We start from the raw sequence: 20246 nt of genomic DNA, 5'->3' as shown, positions 1-20246 counted from the left end.
AGCAGACCCTAAACCCAAAGGTAAGCTCAGTGTGGGTGTGAATTCCAACGGAGGTGCCATCAGCAGCTTCTTCCCACTAGGACCATTCCTCGGATCATCTCAAGGAAAACTATTAAGCTGCAAACTGGTGATTTAAAGGATAATGGATTTTGGAACCACCCCTGGCTCTTCAGCAGCCATAGTTCTCCTCAACGAGCCAGGTGGAGCAAATGCTGGACCTTGGACAAAAGTGCATTGCCAGCTTGGTTTTTAATTTTGGGAAGGGGTGCAAGGACAGACCTCTGCTCCTGCACAGATCCCAGAGGGGAAGGAAAAGACCTTCTTCTTCCTCAGCCTCAGCTTCTCTTGGCTCAGCTTTATCAGCCACCTCCTCCTGCTGTACAAGGGACTTTTAAAGTTAGAAATGAAGAGACTTCAACCCCCCAAAAAGTGTTATTCTGAAATGCTCAACAGCCTTTAATTCATTTTGAACCTAGAGGCAAAGAAAAAAATAGGCGAAAAAAAAATACATCACAGCCTTAATCTAGGGGGAGAAAGAAAAAAAAAATTCATTATTTTTATAGCACATAATCAGACACTTACAAATATATTTCACTGCAGGAAGGGGTAGGAATGTGCATTTCCTATTTCCTTTTCTGATGCCCAGGGGGCATCAATATGGTCATTACCCCAAATCTGCACGAGTCATTCCTAATCCAAAAAAGAGGGATTTAAAAAGCAACCAAAAAAAAGAGAGAAAACCCTTGCACCCAGGAAGGGCATTTGACAGTTCCAGGGTCATGTTTCAACAGAACTCAGCATCTGAAAACGGGGGGGAGGAAACACACTTCTGTTTTTACAGTATAAATAGTATTTTAGAAAGGTAGTACTCATGGATACAGGAATGGTGCTATTGCAGTCAGGATTTCAACATGCAGAGGAAACTCCCCAACAACCACTCAGCCCATCCCACCCTTCCCCTCCCACCTCCAAAAAAAAAAAAAAAGTCCTCTGCTGGTTAAATTTCTCTTTCAATTGTTTTAAATATTTCTCTCGTAGCCTGGCAACATTCTCAGTCTTTTATACAAGCAAGTTTTCTATTAAATCATATTTTAACCGACAGGAGACAGCTCTGGAGGAGGAACAACCGAGGCTTGGAAGAACCTTGCCAAATTTTTCGAAACTTTTATTAGTCTCAGTTTGGTTTTATTGGTGGAGACATCTACTGAAAACGTCAAAAACTCTGAGATTTAAAAAAAAAAATAAACAAACCCAAACCAAAACACAACCCTGTTTTTCCAAGGTCTTACAACCACGCACGCGCAGCCACGCACACACAGAAAATAACCCGTAGCAGAGGCAGGAAGGGAGGGCTGGGAACTCCAACTCTCAAGGGAGAACAAAACCAAAGTTTAAAAAAAAAAAAAAAAAGAAAAAAAGGAATTAAATTGCTTTATTCTATCTCCACTCTTTCACTAGGACAGTTTAATACCCATGGAGTCTCTTAAGATGCTAATCTACCATCTGCCAGCCCACAAATCCTTCCCACTTATTCCCTTAAAGATCCAGCCAGAGCGTTGCTTAAAAAGCCTCTCCCCAGAACAAGGGCCACCTTGCAAAAGGGGCTTAAAAAAATAATAATAATAATAATAAACCCCCCAAGAATATTGTCTTCTCTCCATCCAGTGATTTCAGGGAATTAAGTGGAAAAGATTGCAGTGCAGCTTTCCGGGCACTCACAGCGGCCCCGGGGCAGGGAGGGAGGGTCCGACTGCCCTCGCCCACCTTCACCCCATCCCTCTCCAGCTCTGTCCTAGCACTGCCTTCTTCTCTCCCTCTGAGTTGATTGGGGTCCTCCAAAAAACGTGGAAGACTTTCCAGTGACTTTCAGTTTGGATCAGGCTCTTTCCAAAAGGCTGCTCCGCGACAGCTCTTCGACCGGAGGTGATTCCCGAGCGTCCAAGTGGGAGCTGCCCACTCAATACTTCAGGGTTTGGTTTTGCCTTCAATGCTCCTTCAATCCTCAGGGATCTGAGTCCAGTCAAATGCAGGGCTCACACTCCTCTTCCCCAGGAGTAACTCAAAAAGGCTCAGTCTTTACTTAAGGAAAGGATGTCACGACAATCAAAGGCGGTTTGGGGAATTCCTTCTTTAATGGGATAAAAGAAAAACATACAAACACCTCCCAGGCTTCTGTCATGGAATGATTCTCACACTGTAAGGAGCACAACTCGAAAATAATAATAATAATAATAATAATTAAAAAATAAAAATAAGGAGACAAAGAAAAGAAGAAGGTTCCTAAGGGAGAAGTGCCTACCAGAGAGCCGGAGCAGCCCTCGGAGCTCTCGTCTTGCAGCAGGAAGGGGATGGCTCGGAAGGAACTAACACAAGCAGCAACAGAACACCTGCCAAAACAGAGTGGCATCTTGGAACTGAAAGCCATGCTGATCTCGATCTAGGAAAGCAACTGTGATGGCAAAGATGGGGAAGGAAGGTGACAAGAATGACCCAAACCTGGCCATTTCTTCCCTAAGTCCCCTCCTGGTGACACGGCAGCGATGCCCACGCCTGTCCCAGGGCTTTTAAGAGAGCTAAAGGTAAGAAACATCCCAGCTGTGAAACATTTCTTTCCCCATCTTCCCCAGCTTACAAAGAAGATAGTGTTTCTTTACAAAAACAAAAAAAAATAACCAAACAAACCCAAAAGAACCCAGAATGTTCCAGGACATCTGTTCTTGAGCTCCCTCTCCCCGGGGTAACATCAGTCACGATTCATTTGGAGGGGAGAGGAGTGGGGGGAGAGAGGATTTCATTTATTTTCTGTTTTAAAGCCATTTAATCTAGAAAAATGTTTCGTGGAAACTTTTGTTTCCCTCTTTTTGCTCGCTTTTTTTTTTTTAACAATGCTCGTTCATAGAAAACTTCACAAAGGTGACGTCTATGTACAGAAAACACGATTCCAAAGGCTGCTTCAGTAGTCAATGTAATAGCACCTTGAAAGACAAAAGTTTGACAGATTTGAAAAAGTCTTTTTCTTGTGTGTGTGTGTGTAATTTTAACCCTTTCCAAGCCTCATTTAAAAAACAAAACAAAACAAACCAAAAAAAGAACCAGTCACAAAGCTCCATCTGTAGAAACTCTTCCAAAGTCTCCGTGGGAAATGCTGTCTGAAGGGGTTTTTCCAAGCTCCCCACTCTCTTGGTCAGCAACACCTGGCAAGGTCGAGGTAGCGTGGAGCCAGACAGGGTTTTCCTGCAGTCCAAACCAAGAGGAGATGAAAGAAATTCACAGCAAACTATTGCACAGGGCTGGTCTTCTGTTCCACAGTTTCTCGTTAATTTTTTTTTTTCTTTCCACGAACTCAAAAAAAGGGTTAATTTAAGATTTTTTTTTTTTTTTTTTAATTAATCCTGGTTAAAACATGTTGCTCTGAGTCCCAGGCTGGTACTGTGTCTGCAACAGGCTCTCCATAAAGGCCAGGTAGTCTGGGTTCTGTCCATATTCTTCGGGATTTCTCGGATTCCCCAGCCGGGGACGCTTGGCTGGTCTCACTTCATCTCCCGAAAATACATCTTCCTGAGGGGCCCCAGTGCTGAGGGACTGCAGGGGACACGAAACACAACCATTAGAGGCACAGCAGGGAAACAGGGAGGGAATCATGGAGCACCCCTGTGGAACAGGACAGCAGGGAACAAGCTGGTTCAGAGCATTCCTGGAGAAAATGAACTTCAAAGCATGCAAAGCACAGGGTTGGAATTCAAAATTCTGGGCTTCTGGAACCAAACTGGAAGGAGAAACCTTCAAGTTGCCTTTTTTTTTCTGCTTCAGAATATCTGTCACTTCCTTGCCAATCCTCTCTTTATGCCTATTCCTCCTCTGCCTCTTCTCCCAGTAGCAGACACAAAGGAAACTGGGGCTTCCCTAATGCCTTTAAAAAAAGACCCACAGGAAGCATTTGGGGATCACTGCACAAACAATTCCTTCTCCTCTTCCTGCTCTCACACTCCACTGAGGTGCATTTCATTTGCTTCCACTCAAAATGAGATGAGGTGGGACCAGGTGGCACCACTGTGGTCCCTTTCCAACCTTTTCCTTTCTGGGATTCTGGGATTCCTCGGGTAGGAATTATAATCCTATGGCTCTGTCCCTTTGTCCTCCTGCTCTACAGCATCCCCTCCACAGAGAACAGGATGAAGCTCTGGCAGCAGAAATACAGGAGAAAAGCTTTAGCTTTCAACCAGACTTGAAGCTTTCTATTCCTCTTTATTCCCTTTCCAGCTTGCATTCCTTCCTCTGGAACCTGTTAAAAAGTCTCCACTGCACAGAAAATGCTTCTTTCCAAATCCTGGATTTCAGGGCTCCAATCTGTTGTCTTTATTATTAAACAAGCTTAAATAGCCTGGAATATTGGGCATGTCTTCAAAATTACTGCCATGCTGCTGCTTTGCCACCAGAAACCCTTCAAGGATAACAAGGTGAATTATTATGAACCTCTAAAATTTAGGCCATGAGGGTCTCACAGAGATAAACAGCCTCCAACAAGACAGAGAAGCCATTGGGGCTGTATCACAGAAAGCATTTTACACGTGAGATTTTTAGGGTAAAACCCCTGAAGATTTCATGGGAAAGGGAACAAAAATTTCCTCCAACTTGTGCTCAGTCCCTCCCCAGAAGTGCCTGTCCCGGGGCCATTTCTGGGAAGGTTGAATCATCCTCCTTTTGTCTCTTAAAAGAGACAAAAAGGAGCCCAGAACCTTGTCACAGGTTTGCTCTGGACCTGTCCCTGTCCTGCAGTGCCTGCCAGGCAGACATTTAGAATGAAGGAGAAAACTGTACATCCTCCAGTCTCATCATTTGTTTAAATGAAATGGCTTTTAAAGGTTAAAGCACCAGGTTTGAAAACACCCAGCAAGTCTGGAACCAAAAAAGCTATGAAATAAATCCCTCATCTCTTCTAGGCCCAGTAATTCCACTGTATGCACTTAAAGACAGCCTGATCTTGTAGATTAAGAGATTTATAGGTAAGAGCTACATCCTAAATCTCCCATTTGGTGAGAAAAGGGGGTTTGGTCCCAGGTTGATAATCAGTTCTCCAGAAAGCACTGAGCTGTAGCCAAATCCACCTCTCATTTGGACAAAAAGACTCCAATATAACTAAATTCATATGGTGTAAAATGATCTGAACGTAATCTTTTAACCAGAGGAAATAAAAATCCCATCTGAACACGTGCAAGGGAAAATCACTTCTGTGCTTCTCCAGCATTCACAGCAAGGATCCCTTCTACTTTATGCATTTGGGGAATGACAAGTGGTTTTACAGCCACAGAAACTCGAGGCTGCATTCACTCAATGCCTAAAAAATGCAAGGGGAAGATGTGAAGGGGTTCTGCAAGTGCAGCTGGTTTAGTGTTGCTATTTTGGTACCCACCAGGCGAGACTTCACTCTCTTGGGAAGCTCTTCCTCCAAGGTATAAATATCTCCACGCTTCACCATTAGCTGAGAACCATCTTCAAACTCGACCTGCAGAGAGGCAGAAGATGAAATCACAACTTGGCCTCTGCATTTCCAGCCCTAGAATGGCTCATTCCCAGCCTGTCCCTTCGGGGAATACCAAGGAGGCATCAGGGGTCAGATCCCATGGATGATCTCTGCAGGTCTCCAGGATTGCTCTGGAATGAGAATTCCTAAGCTCTGCTGAGGATGCTGAACCCACAGAGTGCTGTTTTCAGTGTTATCCAGCCCAAGTGCTTCAGAGATCCCAAAATATCTGCACCCCAGCTGGCCCAGCACCTCTGTTCCCCCCTCCCACTACATATTCCTACTGATTTTTTGATTCAAATCCTGAAAAAAAAAAAGAAAAAAAACCAACAGCAGCTTTTCACTTACAATAAAAGCAGCCCTGTATTCAGGCCAATATGGTAATAAGAACTTCTTTCATCTTAAACAAAGCATTTTCACAGGTCACAAGGAAACAATTCCAGCTACTAAAGTACATTTGTATTTCAACCAGCAGAAATAGTCAGCCAGGTACAAAAAACTCCTCCCATCAACCCTTTTGTGCTAAGCACTGATTGTCCCATGAATTATGCATCAGATGTTCCAGGAACGTTTATTCAAGGAAACGTGCACAGCAAAATGTTAAAACTATTAAAAGTTTTTTAAGAGATTCTCATTTCCTTTGCTCAAGACTTTAATACAGTTTTCTGGATAAAGCAGAAGGACACAGATCAGAGTTTAATAGGGGGGGTCAGGTTCAGCCTGGACAAATTCAGAAGGAATAAAGCATCTGTGTTCCCAAATCCTCCTCCTGCTCTGTCCAGCTCCAGCAGGCACAGCATTCCCATCATGGAGCAGCATCCAGGAGCTGGGGTAAATGTGCAGGTGGGAGCCCAGGCCTTGGAAGGTGAGCCCTTCTGAGGGGAGGGTTAAGATGCTACTTTATTTATTCCCATTTATTTCCACTTATTATTCCTATGGAGCTCTATATGGTCCTTGTTCAGATCACATCAGATCACATCTCTGAGGGAGTTACCCTCCCAGCAGAATTCATTTCAGGAGGCAAATTCTCCTTTGTGGCCAAGCACCAGGGAGCTGCCCAGTGCCAGGAACCATCAGACACACTGCCATGAAGTCCCTGGCTCCTCTGCCACACTCACCTGGTAAATCTGACTGATCTGGGCTGCGATAAACTTGGCCTTATAGATGATCCCATCCGTCCACTGCAGCTGAACCAGCTCCCCCTCCAGAGGGGGTCCCATCTGGATGCAGTCCCTGCTCTGAAGACAGAGGGAAACAGGTCAGAGAGACACCACCAGCAAAGCTCAGGAACCAGAGAGGTGTTCAAACTGCTCAAGGAAGCTGCTACACAGCACTGCAATTAGGCACAAGATGAGTTTCTGCCCTTGGGATTAATTGTGGGCATCTCAAACCAAACCAGCGGTGAGAGACCACGAACGACAGCACCCAGTTCTAGGACATTTCTCATTTACAAATCCTGAAACATCAGATCTGCTGCATCTCAAAAGCAAGCAGGGCAGCTCAGTGAATCAGTGGCACAATCAGGAAGGGAATGCATGAGTTGACAAATCAGCCTCTTCTAAACTTTCCCTCTATTAAGTGAACTCCCTATTCCGAAGCAGAAGCAGCTCACAGACAATCTGCTTCCCCCATGAATCACACTTGTCAGTTGAAAAATAAGATTATTCAACCACAAAATAAAGAGGATGAAACTTAAAACAAACACTGCTTTCTGTGAAGTCATCTGCATTCAGCAAAATCATATCTTTGTCAAGGAACCAAAAAAATAAATGAGATAATGTCAGAAACAAGAACTGCAATGAAGAGCAGGATGAGATTTTCTAAGCGAGGAGCGACTCAACTTTTTTAATCTTAAATTTATTTTTTTTTTAAATTTACTTTGCTGTTCCAGCCCAGAGCACACAAGAGGGAGGCACAAATCACACTTGGCACCCATCTACAGAGTCAGAGGCTCCACAGAGCTGCTTACAATGATGCTTTCGGGGTAGACGTTGTCGCTGTAGGAACCGTCGTCGAAGTTGACTTCGTAGAAGGTCTGTGTTGTTGTGCCGATCACTCTGCACCGGTAATAGAGCCCATTCCGGTTCTTTGTGATCACAGTCTGCCCCAGGGCCACCTCCCTTCGGAATGGGATCTGTGGGAGAGAGAAAAGGGAAACATCTGCAACCTGCAAATGGAAAAGCCGCGTCCAAAAATACCAACAGAATCGTGGGATGGTTTGGGTTGGGAGGGAACTCAAAAGCTCTGTGGGGTCAGGAACAGGACCTAAACCCCACCTTAAGCAACCCAAAAGCCCCAAAAGCCAAAGCCCTACATTCTGGTTTGCTGCTTTGTGTTTGAAGCAGGTGATGGACACCACGTAGGGCCAGTCGTCCGGCTCCATGGGCACCCCGGCCGCGTGCGCGCACGTGACGTGGAAGGACGTGGAGCAGTGCTCGTAGGAGCACTGGATGCAGGCACCCGACACCTTCTTCATCCTCTTCCGACAGTAGACACATTTCTGGAAGGAAACAGAGCTTGGGGTTATGCAGACAGGCAGCAGATCCAATGGGATGCATGGAAACCGGTGTCTGGCACAGCGGGAAGTCCGTGGGATGTGGCCAGGGCATGGGAGCCACAGGCAAAAATGGTGTTTGGTGTCAAGAGAGATTGGTTCCACACTGATAGAATTGTCTGCAGACACCTCCCTAGAACCACTTGCAAGCCAAAAACCTGGGGGAAAGTGGGGGGGAAGTTGTGGGAATAAGTCAGGGGGGAAAAGTCACAGGGAAAATTCATAGTGCGGGGGAAAGGGGGACTTGTGTGTGTGTGGGGAACTCAGGGAGGAAAAACTTGGGGTGGAAAAACCTGGGGGGGGAAACTTGGGGGAAAACTCATGGGGAAAGAATTCATGGGGGGAAAAAACTTGGAGAAATAAATCGGGGGAGAAAAAGTCCAGGATGGGGGAAAGTCTGGTGAGAAAAACTCAGGGGGGAAAAACTCAGGGAGGAAAAAATCGGGGGGGAAAACTCAGAAGGAAAAATTCAGGAAGGAAAAAATTCAAGGGGGAAAAACTCAGGGGGGGAAAACTCAGAAGGAAAAATTCAGGGAGGAAAAACTCAGGGGAAAAACTCAGGGGGAAAGACTTGGGGTGGGGGGGAAACTCAGGGGACAAAAACTCAGAGGGGGAAAAAACTTGGGTGGAATAAGTTGGGGAGAAAAACTCAGGGAGAGGGGAAAATTCATGAGGGAAAAACTCAGAGGGGAAAAACTCATCACTCCCTTGGCCATGACAGCACCTCCCAGTCCCTCAGCCCTCCAGAGCCACACTGGGCAGTGACTTAAGCCCAGTTTAAGAAAGTTCACTGGAGGGTTCAGAGAAAAGGAGGGCAAAGCAGGCAAAGACCCCTCAGTGTCACCAGAGAACTGCTCCAACTCCATCCTCACCCTGCTCAGACACAGGAATGCACCTCCATTAACTCCTAAATCAGCTGGATCGTCACAGATGTGCTGCTGGAAGATGATGTTTCCATTTTGTGAAAGAACAGAACACAATAACTGGGGAGTAATTCGCCCTATTATATTTAATGGAACATTCTATCGATTAGATCTAATAGAATGTAATTTTATAGAATGGAACAAAAATACTGTGTGTTTGTTTTCGATGCATAAGCCTATCAACCATAAATATTTTATTGGCATCCATGGCAGATGAGGCATTGTAGGTAATTCAGGCAGTTTTGCAAACAAAAGAAATAAAAACATTGCACCAAACACCAGAATTACCGGGGCAGGGGGGGAAAGGTCTGAAATCGTTCAGTAATTGTTACACTCATTTTCTGCAAAGCAGATCCAGTTATTAGGTAAATCAATGTAAGATATGTGACTATTTTAAAAAGAAATTACATTTTTTCAAAGCTAAAAATCCTAAGCCTGATGGCACTGAGAGTTGGCAGCAAGCGTGAGGCGTGGTAGGAACAAGATGCATTTCCTCAACTCCCTAAACCAGCACCAATTCTTGTTTCCAGCCCCTCAAAAATACAGAAAAGCAGATCTTGGGAGTCCCAAGCAAAAGAAGTCTAAGTTGGATGCTTGCATAATGTTTCCAGGGAACTACTGGGAACACCATTCTTAGTTTTGGTATTTCCAGTTTGGGGAATCTGTCACTGATCATCAAATCCCAGAGTGGTTTGGGTTGGAAGGGACCTTAAGGATCATCTCCTCCCACCCCCTGCCATGGGCAGGGACACCTTCCACTAGCCCAGGTTGCTCCAACCTGGCCTTGGACACTCCCAGGGATGGGGCAGCTTCTTTACCTTACCTGAGGCTGGGACAAGGCAAATCAGGGCACAATTAATGTCTCCCACCAGCCAAATGTGCACTTTACTTGTTAAAATGAACAGCCCATGTAAATAAAACACTGAGGAATATCTGATGTCCCTGTGTAAGTCAGTTATTACAGAGCAAGAATTCCACATAAAAAGGAGGAACAGAGGGAAGCAGGAATTTTTAGTGCCTGTTTCCAGCTGGCCATCCCCAAAACACACCACAGCTTGCTCCAGCCACTGTCCCCTTCCCAATCCATCCACTCATCTGAACATAAATGCCCTATAAACACATTAGGAATGATGGATTCATTCTGTCTCTGCAGCACCTGATGTCCAACAGAGCCCTCCTTCCCCTCTCCCCCTCTCCTTCTCCTCACTCCCATTAAAACAATGCTCAAACTATGCACCAGTAGAGAACACATGACCTAAATTTTAAGATCCATATGAATTACTACATCCCATAGGATTGGGAATGTAACACAAGCTGCCTGAGATCACACAATAAACCAACACAACCCCCAGAAGCACAAGTTCACTCTGTTTCTAGATCTGAGCCATCTTAAAAGTGCAACCTCAAAAAAAAAATCCTTGAAGGGTGGTTCCATACTATAAACTATTCATAGTTTATAATATAAAATATATACTGCCAGATATAAAATAGGAATTGCCAAATTTTCATGTTTTATTTGAGTTCTCACAGCTGAGAGCAGAGGTCCCACTGCACTCACTACAAACCACTGCCAAGACAAAAAACATTCCAATGCCTTTAAGCTGACAGAGGGGAGGTTTAGATGAGATTCTGGGAAGGAATTCCACCCTGGGAGGGTGGGGAGGCCCTGGCACAGGTTGGCCAGAGAAGCTGTGGCTGCCCCATCCCTGGAAATGTCCAAGGCCAGGTTGGAGCAACCAGGAAGTGTCCCTGCCCATGGCAGGGGGTGGCACTGGATGGGCTTTAAGGTCCCTTCCAACCCAAACTGTTCCACGATTCTGAGATTCCTTCTCCAAGATTCTCTCTCTTCCTTGAAAGCAAAAGATGCCAAAGAAAAGCAGATGTGTTATTCCCTATTTCTGTGCAACATTTCCCCCCTCCCTGCCTGGGCTCTCTATGAAATGAGCCACATTCCTTCCTGTGATTTAACTGAAGTCAGTTTGTTTACACCAAAGATTAATTTGGCCTTTTTACACAAACGAACAAAAACCAGGAAATTCAAAGCCAGAGCCTCAGTGCTGCCAGAACGTGGGTTTAGCCTTTAATAAGCTGAGCCTTTATCACTCTGCAAACCATGTTCCAAAGGCAGATAAGCACCAGGAAAGTGCACAGCAGGACATGGCCCGAGAGCCAGTCAATGGAGATCCCATTATTAACCTGTCAATACCCAACTGTCCCAGCAGCACAACAACTGCTGATACACGGGGGGCTCAGGGGAGCATTAACCCTCCTGGATCAGGAGTCTGCCCTTGCTGATGCAAACAGGATTTTTCCAAGGGAAAGGATTAGCACACACCTAATGCCGCCCTGGTGCCAACGCAAACTCCGTGTGACAGGCGGAAGAGCTGCCACAGTGAGTGGGATGTTCGGTGCAAATAGGATCAAAAACAAAGGAAAATGTGAGTTCCAGTGAGCCTGAAGTGTGGAGAATGATGGGAAAAGTAAAAATTCCTCCCTGGGAGGGTAGGGAGGCCCTGGCACAGGTTGCCCAGAGAAGCTGTGGCTGCCCCATCCCTGGGAGTGTCCAAGGCCAGGTTGGAGCAACCTGGGATAGTGGGAGGTGTCCCTGCCCATGGCAGGGGGTGGAATAAGATGAGCTTTGAGGTGCCTTCCAATCTAAAGTGTTCTGTGATTCTGTGAAAATGCAGAAGATCTGGATGTGTGGGAGATGGGATGGACAGAAACACCAGTGCCAAGAGCCGTGGCAAAGCAGCACAGGGAGATTTAAAGCCGCTTTCTGTGGGAAGGAAAAGAGAAGGTCTAAAACACAGGAGAGAAATCTTCAGAATAAATGCACACCAGAGAGTCAGGTCACAGCTGAGAGTAAGAAATGGGCTGTCTCCTGCATGATGAACACTGCAATTCATTTACTCCACTGAGGAATGACAGCTAATTATTCCAAATTTCCACGTCATAAATAATTTACGTGCAAGGGGCTGTAATATGCCATCAATCAGGGAGCATGGAAACTGCATTCCTGAAAATGATGCCATACCCACAAACGGACTGAAAAGTCTGCTTGAACAGGGAGACCTGCTACAAGCTTAAAGAACAGGATATAACTTTAACCAGACCACTGCAATGCCTTGGTACCTCAGCCCTCTCACAGTAGCTTAAAACAATACAAACACATTTTAAAAATTCAAATAATAATCACGGATAAACCCTACTCCCTCTTTCCTCCATTAACTTCATCTATTCACTTCAACTGTCCTCAACCTTCACATCATTCCTTCTCTCCTTCTCCATCTTTTTCAGCCACAAAGGTCACCTCTCCAATTTTACCCAGTACTGCATCAACTCCATCATTCCAAAGTCATCAGATCCAACACCAGCACCTTTCGGTCACCCTCAGTTTATCTTCCTGAATGCAGCTGCTCACCTGCAAAGCACAGACACCCCCCAACTCCTCCACTGACTGTAAATCCCAACACTGGACTGTGTAAGTCAAGGTACTTCATACAAACATTCTCTACCTCCTCCGAGACAGAAGGAAAACAGGAGGTGCAAATGGAATACAACAGTGGACAAATCAAACAAAATTCCTTTCCACAGCTCAAGGGGCATTTGGACAACGCTCTCAGGCACAGGGTGGGATTCCTGGGGTTATCCTTTGCAGAGCCAGGAGCTGGACTTTGAGGATCCTTGCGAGTCCCTTCCAACTCAGGATACTCTAGGATTCTATGAAAATATGAAGTTTTAATTCAGGAATGAAAGAGAAAGGTGTGCAGGAGGTCCATGCCAGGCCCAGCCAACACTTTTGAGCAGAATGAAGCAACAGGTTGTGACGGACGTTGACAGTGCCTGGCTCTGCAGGACTGCAGGGCAGCCAAGGAGTTAAAGAATTAAGCCATGTTTCCTTGTGAGGCTCCATTAAGCAATACAAGTGAGTCTTGTGTAAAAGGATTTTAAGTTCAGCGTTACAAGTGCTGGTAATGAAGAGGATGCAGGCTGGAAATGTCAGCTGATCCATAAAGAACCGCCGCGGCAAGATTTATCGCCCTCGCATCGCTCTGCTCCAGCACTCCTCCTGAATAATGAATGCTTTTTACATCCACATTTGTGTACAAAACCCATTTGCACAACAGAGAAATAACTCTGGAGGCAGGGATAGATTCTTCCTAATCCCTCACCTGGGCTCCCTGCACTATAAGGAGCAGCTCTGCTAAGGAATCCATCAGGGCTATCCCATGTATCACTGCTCCAGCACCTTCCCCGTCCCACACTGTGTCACCCAGCTGACTTCTGTACCAAAAAAAGCAGCAAAAGCACAATTTATTTTGCAATAACACAGTGTAGTGATGGAGCATTAACTAACATTAAGATTAATTGCTCTGAGCTAGTGAATCATCCATTACTAATCCCTGGGATGAGGCCACGCAGCTGAATAACAACTTGTAGCTGGACTGGTATTAAAATCTTCGCAGTCTCGCCTTGCAGTCAGGGTCACAAAATGTTTATTCGTTTCTACAGGAGATTTCTTGATAGAAAGAGAGAAATATTGCACAGAAAGATGAATCGAGTTAGAGATGAACAAGTCAGCTTCTCTCTAGTCACCACATCCCTTTGCAGACCCGCTGTGCAGCACGTGGAGTAAATGAAGCTTTCAGGCAGTTTCCACCTGACTGCAGGTGGGGAAGGGTCCTGGGCTCTGCCCAGGGTATGAGCACACTCCCAGAGAGTAAAGGCACATCTGGAAATCACAAGCTGTTTGTGTGTCAAAGCACTGAGTGCTCAGCAGATATCAAACGCTGCAGCTTCCCAGAGATTTTGTTTGGAAACAAGAGCGACATCACCTCCAATCTCAGCTACTTTATGAACCCACACAATGTTTTTCTGTCTAGTTACAGCTTTTTCCTCTGGCTCGTGTTCCCAAACACTCTCCCCAGGTAAGAGACACCCACCAGTTTCCATCTCTGCTCTGGAATAGCGCTGATATCCACAGGATGACGCTCCATTACATTGAGGAAACGGGCCTCGGGGACAGCAATAGCACAGATTACATGGACCCACCTGGGGAACAAAGCAAAGAGACAAATCAGAGGCTGCCATTAGTTGAGTTAAATGCTCAGGAGGGCAGTTAACATTTCCCTGCCTCCCTCAGCATCAAGGCATATTTATATGGGCTGGCAGCCTTGGCAATGTTACCGACTGTTAATTACGGTCGCACGAGGTAAATGTCTCTGCAACAACGGGGATCAACCTGCTTGTGCATCTGATTTTGCATGATGCTAAACATTCTCTGAGAAGACTTTTCTCTGAGAAACAGCCACATTCAACAAGTGTTCTGAACCTCTGCTATGGAGCACCTGGTGCAGTGTAAGACAGCACAGTCACTCAGGCTCATCCTCCCAAGCGAGGAGCTGTTACCTCCAGAACACCAAAACTCGCTGGTACGCTGAGCAATAAGACCCAATTCACAACAGCAGGAGATTAGGATGGCATGTGGAAGGAAAACACCCTAAAATACAACACTCACCGCCCATCAGTGGTCATCTGAAGAGCTCCTCCCCTGAGATTGCACAGGCAACATTCCTGCAGGAACACAACTCCTTCAGAACCGGACGGGAAAGCTCGGCCTATCTCCCCCCAGAAATGACTACACCCCACCTGGGACGTCACAGGCAAACTGAACCCTCCCACCACCCATCTCTGGAGAGGTATCTGAACAGCTCCCAGAGTATCCTGTGGGGAATTGCCTGGTGTCCAGAGGGGCAGGTCCTTACCGCTGCCCACGCGTTGGCTGAGCACCGCGAGCAAGACCAGCTCTCGTTCACCAGGTCTGGACGAATTCCGTAACAGCCTGAAAGAAAACAGTTACACCCTCATCAGGTCAGAATTTTCACAACTTATCTGTGGTACTGACCTGTTGACTTTTCAGTGAGAAGCATCTCTGAGAGCAGGTGCAGGATTTGGATGACTATACTCAACAGGCTCAGGCTAAAGTCTGAGGGGGCAGAATTTGGGATCAGGGGATCTAAAAATAAACAAAAAAACCCACATACAGGAAACTCTCAACATGTTTTTTTCACTTTCCTAAGGAATACAGTAACAGGACTTTGATCCTTCAGGCAGGAACTGGGCTCCAAAGTGATGCTATCACTGCTGGAAGGCACTCACACATCGAAACAGGTGAGGCCACTGAATTTTGGCAAGACTGAAGCAATTCTCTTTGCTACATGGTGTTAAGAGGAAGGACAGACCCAATAACACTGCAAGGAAATTAAATACCTGCATTTCACATATTTAACAGTATTTAATTTATGGCTAGAAACATCTGATTTTACAGAGCATCAACTACTGTAACATGCAAGCACCAGATCCTCCTACAGCAACACCAAAATAGTAAAGTGGCATTAAAGCCATAATAAAGACAGAGAAATAAGAACAAAAAAGTCCCTAATATTCTATAAAAGGCATTGAGGTTTGTCACTGAAAACAATGGGGAGAAGACACAGAAATAGTTGTGAAGAAGTGGATCTATGTGATTCCTCCAAGCTTGTAAAGCAAGTGGAAAACTAAATATAAGCATCCCAAATAATACATAGCTCATCCCACTCAGCCTTTACCTATCCTAACAAAACCCCATCCAGCCTTCACCTACCCTAAAAAGCTAAATAGAAAGTTTCAGCTGGGAACAACAATCTCAGATTACTGAATTAAACTTAAAAGGAGTCATTCAGAAAGCACTGGGATTGCCACCATAACCTGATTTATAAATATCATCCACTTAGCCAGATAAACAGCATGTCAAAAAAAAGTCAATACTATGGATCTGCAGCTGTTCTCCACAGCTGAGATCTCTTTTCATCATATGGCAAATCAAGAAAGCAGATTCCACCCAGTCCTAGACCACGGGCAGGGCGTTCAGCCCAAAAACGGAGCTGAGGCAGAACCAGACACTGAGCTGGAACACTGCTGGACCTCCCAGAGGGGGGGAACAGGCTGGGATTTCAGCGTGGATTTCTTCCTCCAGCACCACAGGCAGCTGGAATGTGGGATCTGAGGAAAGGAGACTGAGGGGAGACCTTATTGCTCTGCACAACTCCCTGACAGCAGGTGGGAGCCAGGGGGGGCGTCGGGCTCTTCTTCCACATAACAAGCGGCAGGACGAGAGGAAACAGCCTCAAGCTGTGCCAGGGGAGGTTTAGATGGAAAATTAGGAAATATTTTTCAAGGAAAGGGTTGTGAAGCGTTGGCACAGGCTGCCCAGGGCAGTGGTGGAGTCCCCATCCGTGGAGGTGATCAAACAATGTGTGGATGTGGCACTTAAGGACATGGGTTAGTGGCGAACACGGAGGTGGTGATGGGGTGACTGCTGGACTTGATGATCATAAAGGTCTTTTCGAACTTTAACGATTCTATGAGGGGAGAACAATCATATTTACTGAGCCCCAGACTGTCCCACAAAGACAATCCTAGCAGACCAAGAAAAATATGCTCTTTTTATGGATTTTGTCAGTGCCTCAAAAGCCCAGAAACCTTCACAAAACCTTCCCTCTCCGTCTGTTCCGGCTGCTGCCGTAACCCAGCACAGTTTGTGAGGACACTTCTCAAGAACACTCAGGCTGCCAACTGGTTTTACAGCACAGATTAGCCAAAATACACCTCTCAACACACTGCAATCCTGCAATAAAAGCAAATGGATCCTCTGCAGCAAAGTCACAGGGATGTCACAGACTCGGAGCACAAACAGCAACAAGGAAATGAGAATACGCTGGAGACTCCGTCAGATTTAAGGTCCGTCCTGTCCTCAAGGGGAGAGCAGCACGACCAAAAGAAAAAGCTGCATTTCTCTACACCCTGAGTGTGCAGATTAACATCACCTTGCCCACATCTCTCTGTTCCTAAACAGAATTTGGCCACTGAAACCATTTTGATAGACTGGACTATTGCAGACATATGGATGGACAAGATGCAGCATCTCTGATTGCTACAGAGGTCACAGTTTGGGAAGTTAAGGACATCCTCACTGCTTATTAGCCAGGAATGACCATAATCAGGGATTCAGCAGAGAAATAAAAAGTTGCCTTCCAGTTCTCCACCAGAGCCAGCCCTGCTGAGCTGCATGGGGACCTGCAGGCTCTAAAATTGGAACAACAAAAGTAATTCCAGCTGATGCAAGTCAAATAAGATTCCCCATCTGTCAAGATCAAGCAGCTGAACAGTAATTCGTCACATCTCCTACGAGCCCAACTGTTAACTGGATGTTGTACAATCCACGCTGAAGGTACACACTCCACCAGGATTAATCAGATCTTCTTTTAGACATAACTATCAGGGAAGCAAACAGACATATGTTCCCTTTTGTAATCAAGTGCCATTACTACAAACAGCATCACAGACACTAATAAAATGTATCTCCAACCCCTCCATAATCTCTGCTGCACGCAGGAACAATACAGCCTCACCCAGCAGAGCAATATTGGGAGGAAATATTTGAGAGAAAAGAGTGCAATAAGCCTTGTGAGCTCTGCTTTATTACAGAAAATGAAAGATATCAAAAGAAAGAATCTTTTCTGGGAGACAGGGAAAAGATCAGGCAACAAAACAACCCCTAAAAAGAATGTTGGTGTGAATTTTTAAGATCAGTGACTGCCAAGGTGGATTTGAATATACAGATATCCCTTCCAGTGGAAGGTGTTCCTGCCCATGGCAGGGGCTTGGAAGTGGATGATCTTTAAGGTCCCTTCCAAATAAATAAACTTGGGAGTCTCTCAGCACCCACAAGGCTTTGGGAAGGAGGGAACACTCACTAGCATGAACCTGCAGGCAGCATTTGGCACAGGATATCAAGGGACTGGTTCCATCCTCTCCAATGTAGGAATTCGAAGGAAGGGGCTCTGTGTTTTCCCCACTTGAGGTAAAGCACATCTCTGGGATCAGGGGCTTGGTCTTCTGTCCACACTTGGAAAGGTGGATGAAAGAGGACGGCTCCCCTGTGGACACTGGAACAGCTTCCTTATCCACCTGTAAGGACTTGGAGAGAAAATGTCAGCACATGGAATCACCTCTTGCCTGGGCACAGTTTAAACTTTCAAGGCTGAGCACTCTCCCCTTGCAAAAAAAAAACCCCATCCAACACCTGCCACCAGACAGCCAAAAACTGAGCCTTAAAACCTGATTCTCCCAGGCACACCCCACACCCCTGCCTTGCTCCTCTTCCTTAGGCCTCTCCTAGGAGCTGTAATTTGTTTGGAAAGCTCCAGGAAGCTTTAGAATAATGAGCAGCTTCTCCTGGTTTTCTTCTGGAAAAATCTGAATCCTTAAATTGCAGCTGAAAACACCACGGAAAAATAAAAAGGAAAATCTTATTTAAAGCAAGACCTTCCCTCCCCCTCTCCCATCCCTCTGGCATCCTTCCCTCCTCTTCCTGCAAGAATTTCTCCTGAAGGACATCTCAAGGTTTCTGGTAGCAGACAGAGTTAAAAGCAGTGGATTAAACCAGCCCAGCTGCACCCAAGTTTTTCCTCAGAACCATCAAACAACATCCAGCAATCAGAACAGATATTTTATTTTTCAGTCTCTATAATAAATCAAGGAGGTTTTATTGAAGGGGGGAGGTGGGCCCTGCTTTTCTCAGAAAAAGCTTCCAACACATATCCAAGGAATCTAAGGCACATATTCCTGGTGGACACACAAAGCCAAATCTGGCTTTCTGTGAGAACAAATCAATACCCAGCTGAGCAAATGACTAATTCATCTGATGAATTTTGCCTTTCTGCTCATAACATCTCCCAGAGCATATTGGTAGTTTCCAAAAGAGATGATGGATGTGCTTACTCAGTAAATTTTTATTTTGTTGCTTGTTTGCATATATTCAGCAGTCTGGGCCTGTACTGAAACACAAGCAATCATGTGCCTGATGTGGCAGAGTTTTCTGCATGAAACAGTGTTTGCAAAGCTCTTCAAATGTGTGATTTTAAAAAATGAACACTGAGAAAGCCAGAGAAGCCAGGAAAACAAAAAACAAACAAACAAACAAAAAAAACACCAAAAAGGCTATTCCAAATCCAAACACTTTTCTTTGGGGTGCAAATCTGTAGGGGTCTGTCTTTATTATAAATGTCTACATCCTAATTTATCCATCTGAGCAGTATCAGAGGTTTAGATTAGACATCAGGAAAAATTTCTTTATGGGAAGCACGGACAGGTATTGGAACAGGTTGGAGTCATCCCTGGAAGTGTTCAAAAAATATGGGAATATGGCACTTGATTTAGTGGTGAACACACTGCTGGGTCTGGACTGACAGTTGGACTTAATCTTAGAGGTCTTTTCCCAGTTCAGTGATTCCAGGTGAGGAATTACCTGGTTGTAGGGGTAGAAGAGGGTGCAGACAGCACAGTATGGCTCACTCAGGGCAGCAGCTGCATTGAATTTCCTTTCAGCTGGGAAATTAAGTGCTTTATTCTTCCACTGGAAGGAAAGTAAAGATTTCAAAGCCTCTGGATCGCTCATATCTTCCTCTCCAGAAAATGGAAACGTTTCTAGAACGAAAGAAAAAAATCCCCAAACAACAAACAGTCAGTAGAGGCAGAAGAGTTCATGGATAGAAGAGGTGGAATGGCACAAGGCTGAGTTAAACAGCTCATGTCTCAACTGTACAAGTGCAATAAATAACAACATTCAACTCATCCATGGTTGCTTTTACAGCCATTCCATGGAGCACACACCACTAAACCCACCCTTTGCTCTCCCCACCATCCCTCCCTCTGCCAGAGCTCTGCCAGGTGCTGCTCCTGCTAATTAGTTTGCTAATTCTTTATTTTCATAAACCTTTAAAAGGCCCTTGGCATTTCAGGATTAAAACACTGCAGAATCCATCTGGGGGGCCAAGTTTCTTACCTTTCCTTAGGTAGGAAATTCGAGTCACTGTTAAGTGTTAAAGAAATTTTCCACACAAGACTAAGTGTAAATCACTCCCTGCATCACCAATCTGCGAAGTTTCCAAGAGAACAAGGAACTCAAAAACATCTTGGTAGAACATTATCCCCAGAGCTCACACATTAAACCAGATTGTTCACTGCTTCACTGTTAATTACTAGAAATAAGCAGTTAATGTTCTGCTCTACAAGTCTTAAGTCTCCTCCCCATCTCTCCCTCCCTTTGAAGATTTTTTGACTCTCAGGTTACCTGAAAGGATAAAAGGAACTTGGAGTAAAACATTAATGGCTGAGTTCACATCTCAGACTCTAAATGTTTCCCTCA

General features: G+C 45.3%; 1 protein-coding gene across 1 annotated transcript in view; it reads right to left on the bottom strand.

Annotated features, from left to right (window-relative positions):
* Positions 1-1144: 1144 nt before the first annotated feature.
* Positions 1145-20246, bottom strand: part of KDM4B (lysine demethylase 4B) — a 77512-nt gene continuing 58410 nt past the window's right edge. The window contains exons 14-23 of the mRNA XM_050321018.1: positions 19347-19525; positions 17794-18016; positions 14764-14840; positions 14517-14572; positions 13942-14050; positions 7836-8021; positions 7491-7655; positions 6640-6759; positions 5411-5503; positions 1145-3582 (exon numbers count right to left, since the gene is read on the bottom strand). Of these exons, the coding sequence (XP_050176975.1) occupies positions 3397-3582; positions 5411-5503; positions 6640-6759; positions 7491-7655; positions 7836-8021; positions 13942-14050; positions 14517-14572; positions 14764-14840; positions 17794-18016; positions 19347-19525 (1394 nt within the window). The 3' untranslated portion in view covers positions 1145-3396. The remainder of the gene's footprint in view (positions 3583-5410; positions 5504-6639; positions 6760-7490; positions 7656-7835; positions 8022-13941; positions 14051-14516; positions 14573-14763; positions 14841-17793; positions 18017-19346; positions 19526-20246) is intronic.

This window comes from Myiozetetes cayanensis, unplaced genomic scaffold (assembly GCF_022539395.1).
Source record: "Myiozetetes cayanensis isolate MyiCay16 unplaced genomic scaffold, myiCay2020 scf26, whole genome shotgun sequence".
In the NCBI taxonomy this organism is placed as follows: domain Eukaryota; kingdom Metazoa; phylum Chordata; class Aves; order Passeriformes; family Tyrannidae; genus Myiozetetes; species Myiozetetes cayanensis.
Note: the sequence above shows the minus strand (reverse complement) of the source record. Positions and strands in the feature narration are given on the sequence as shown.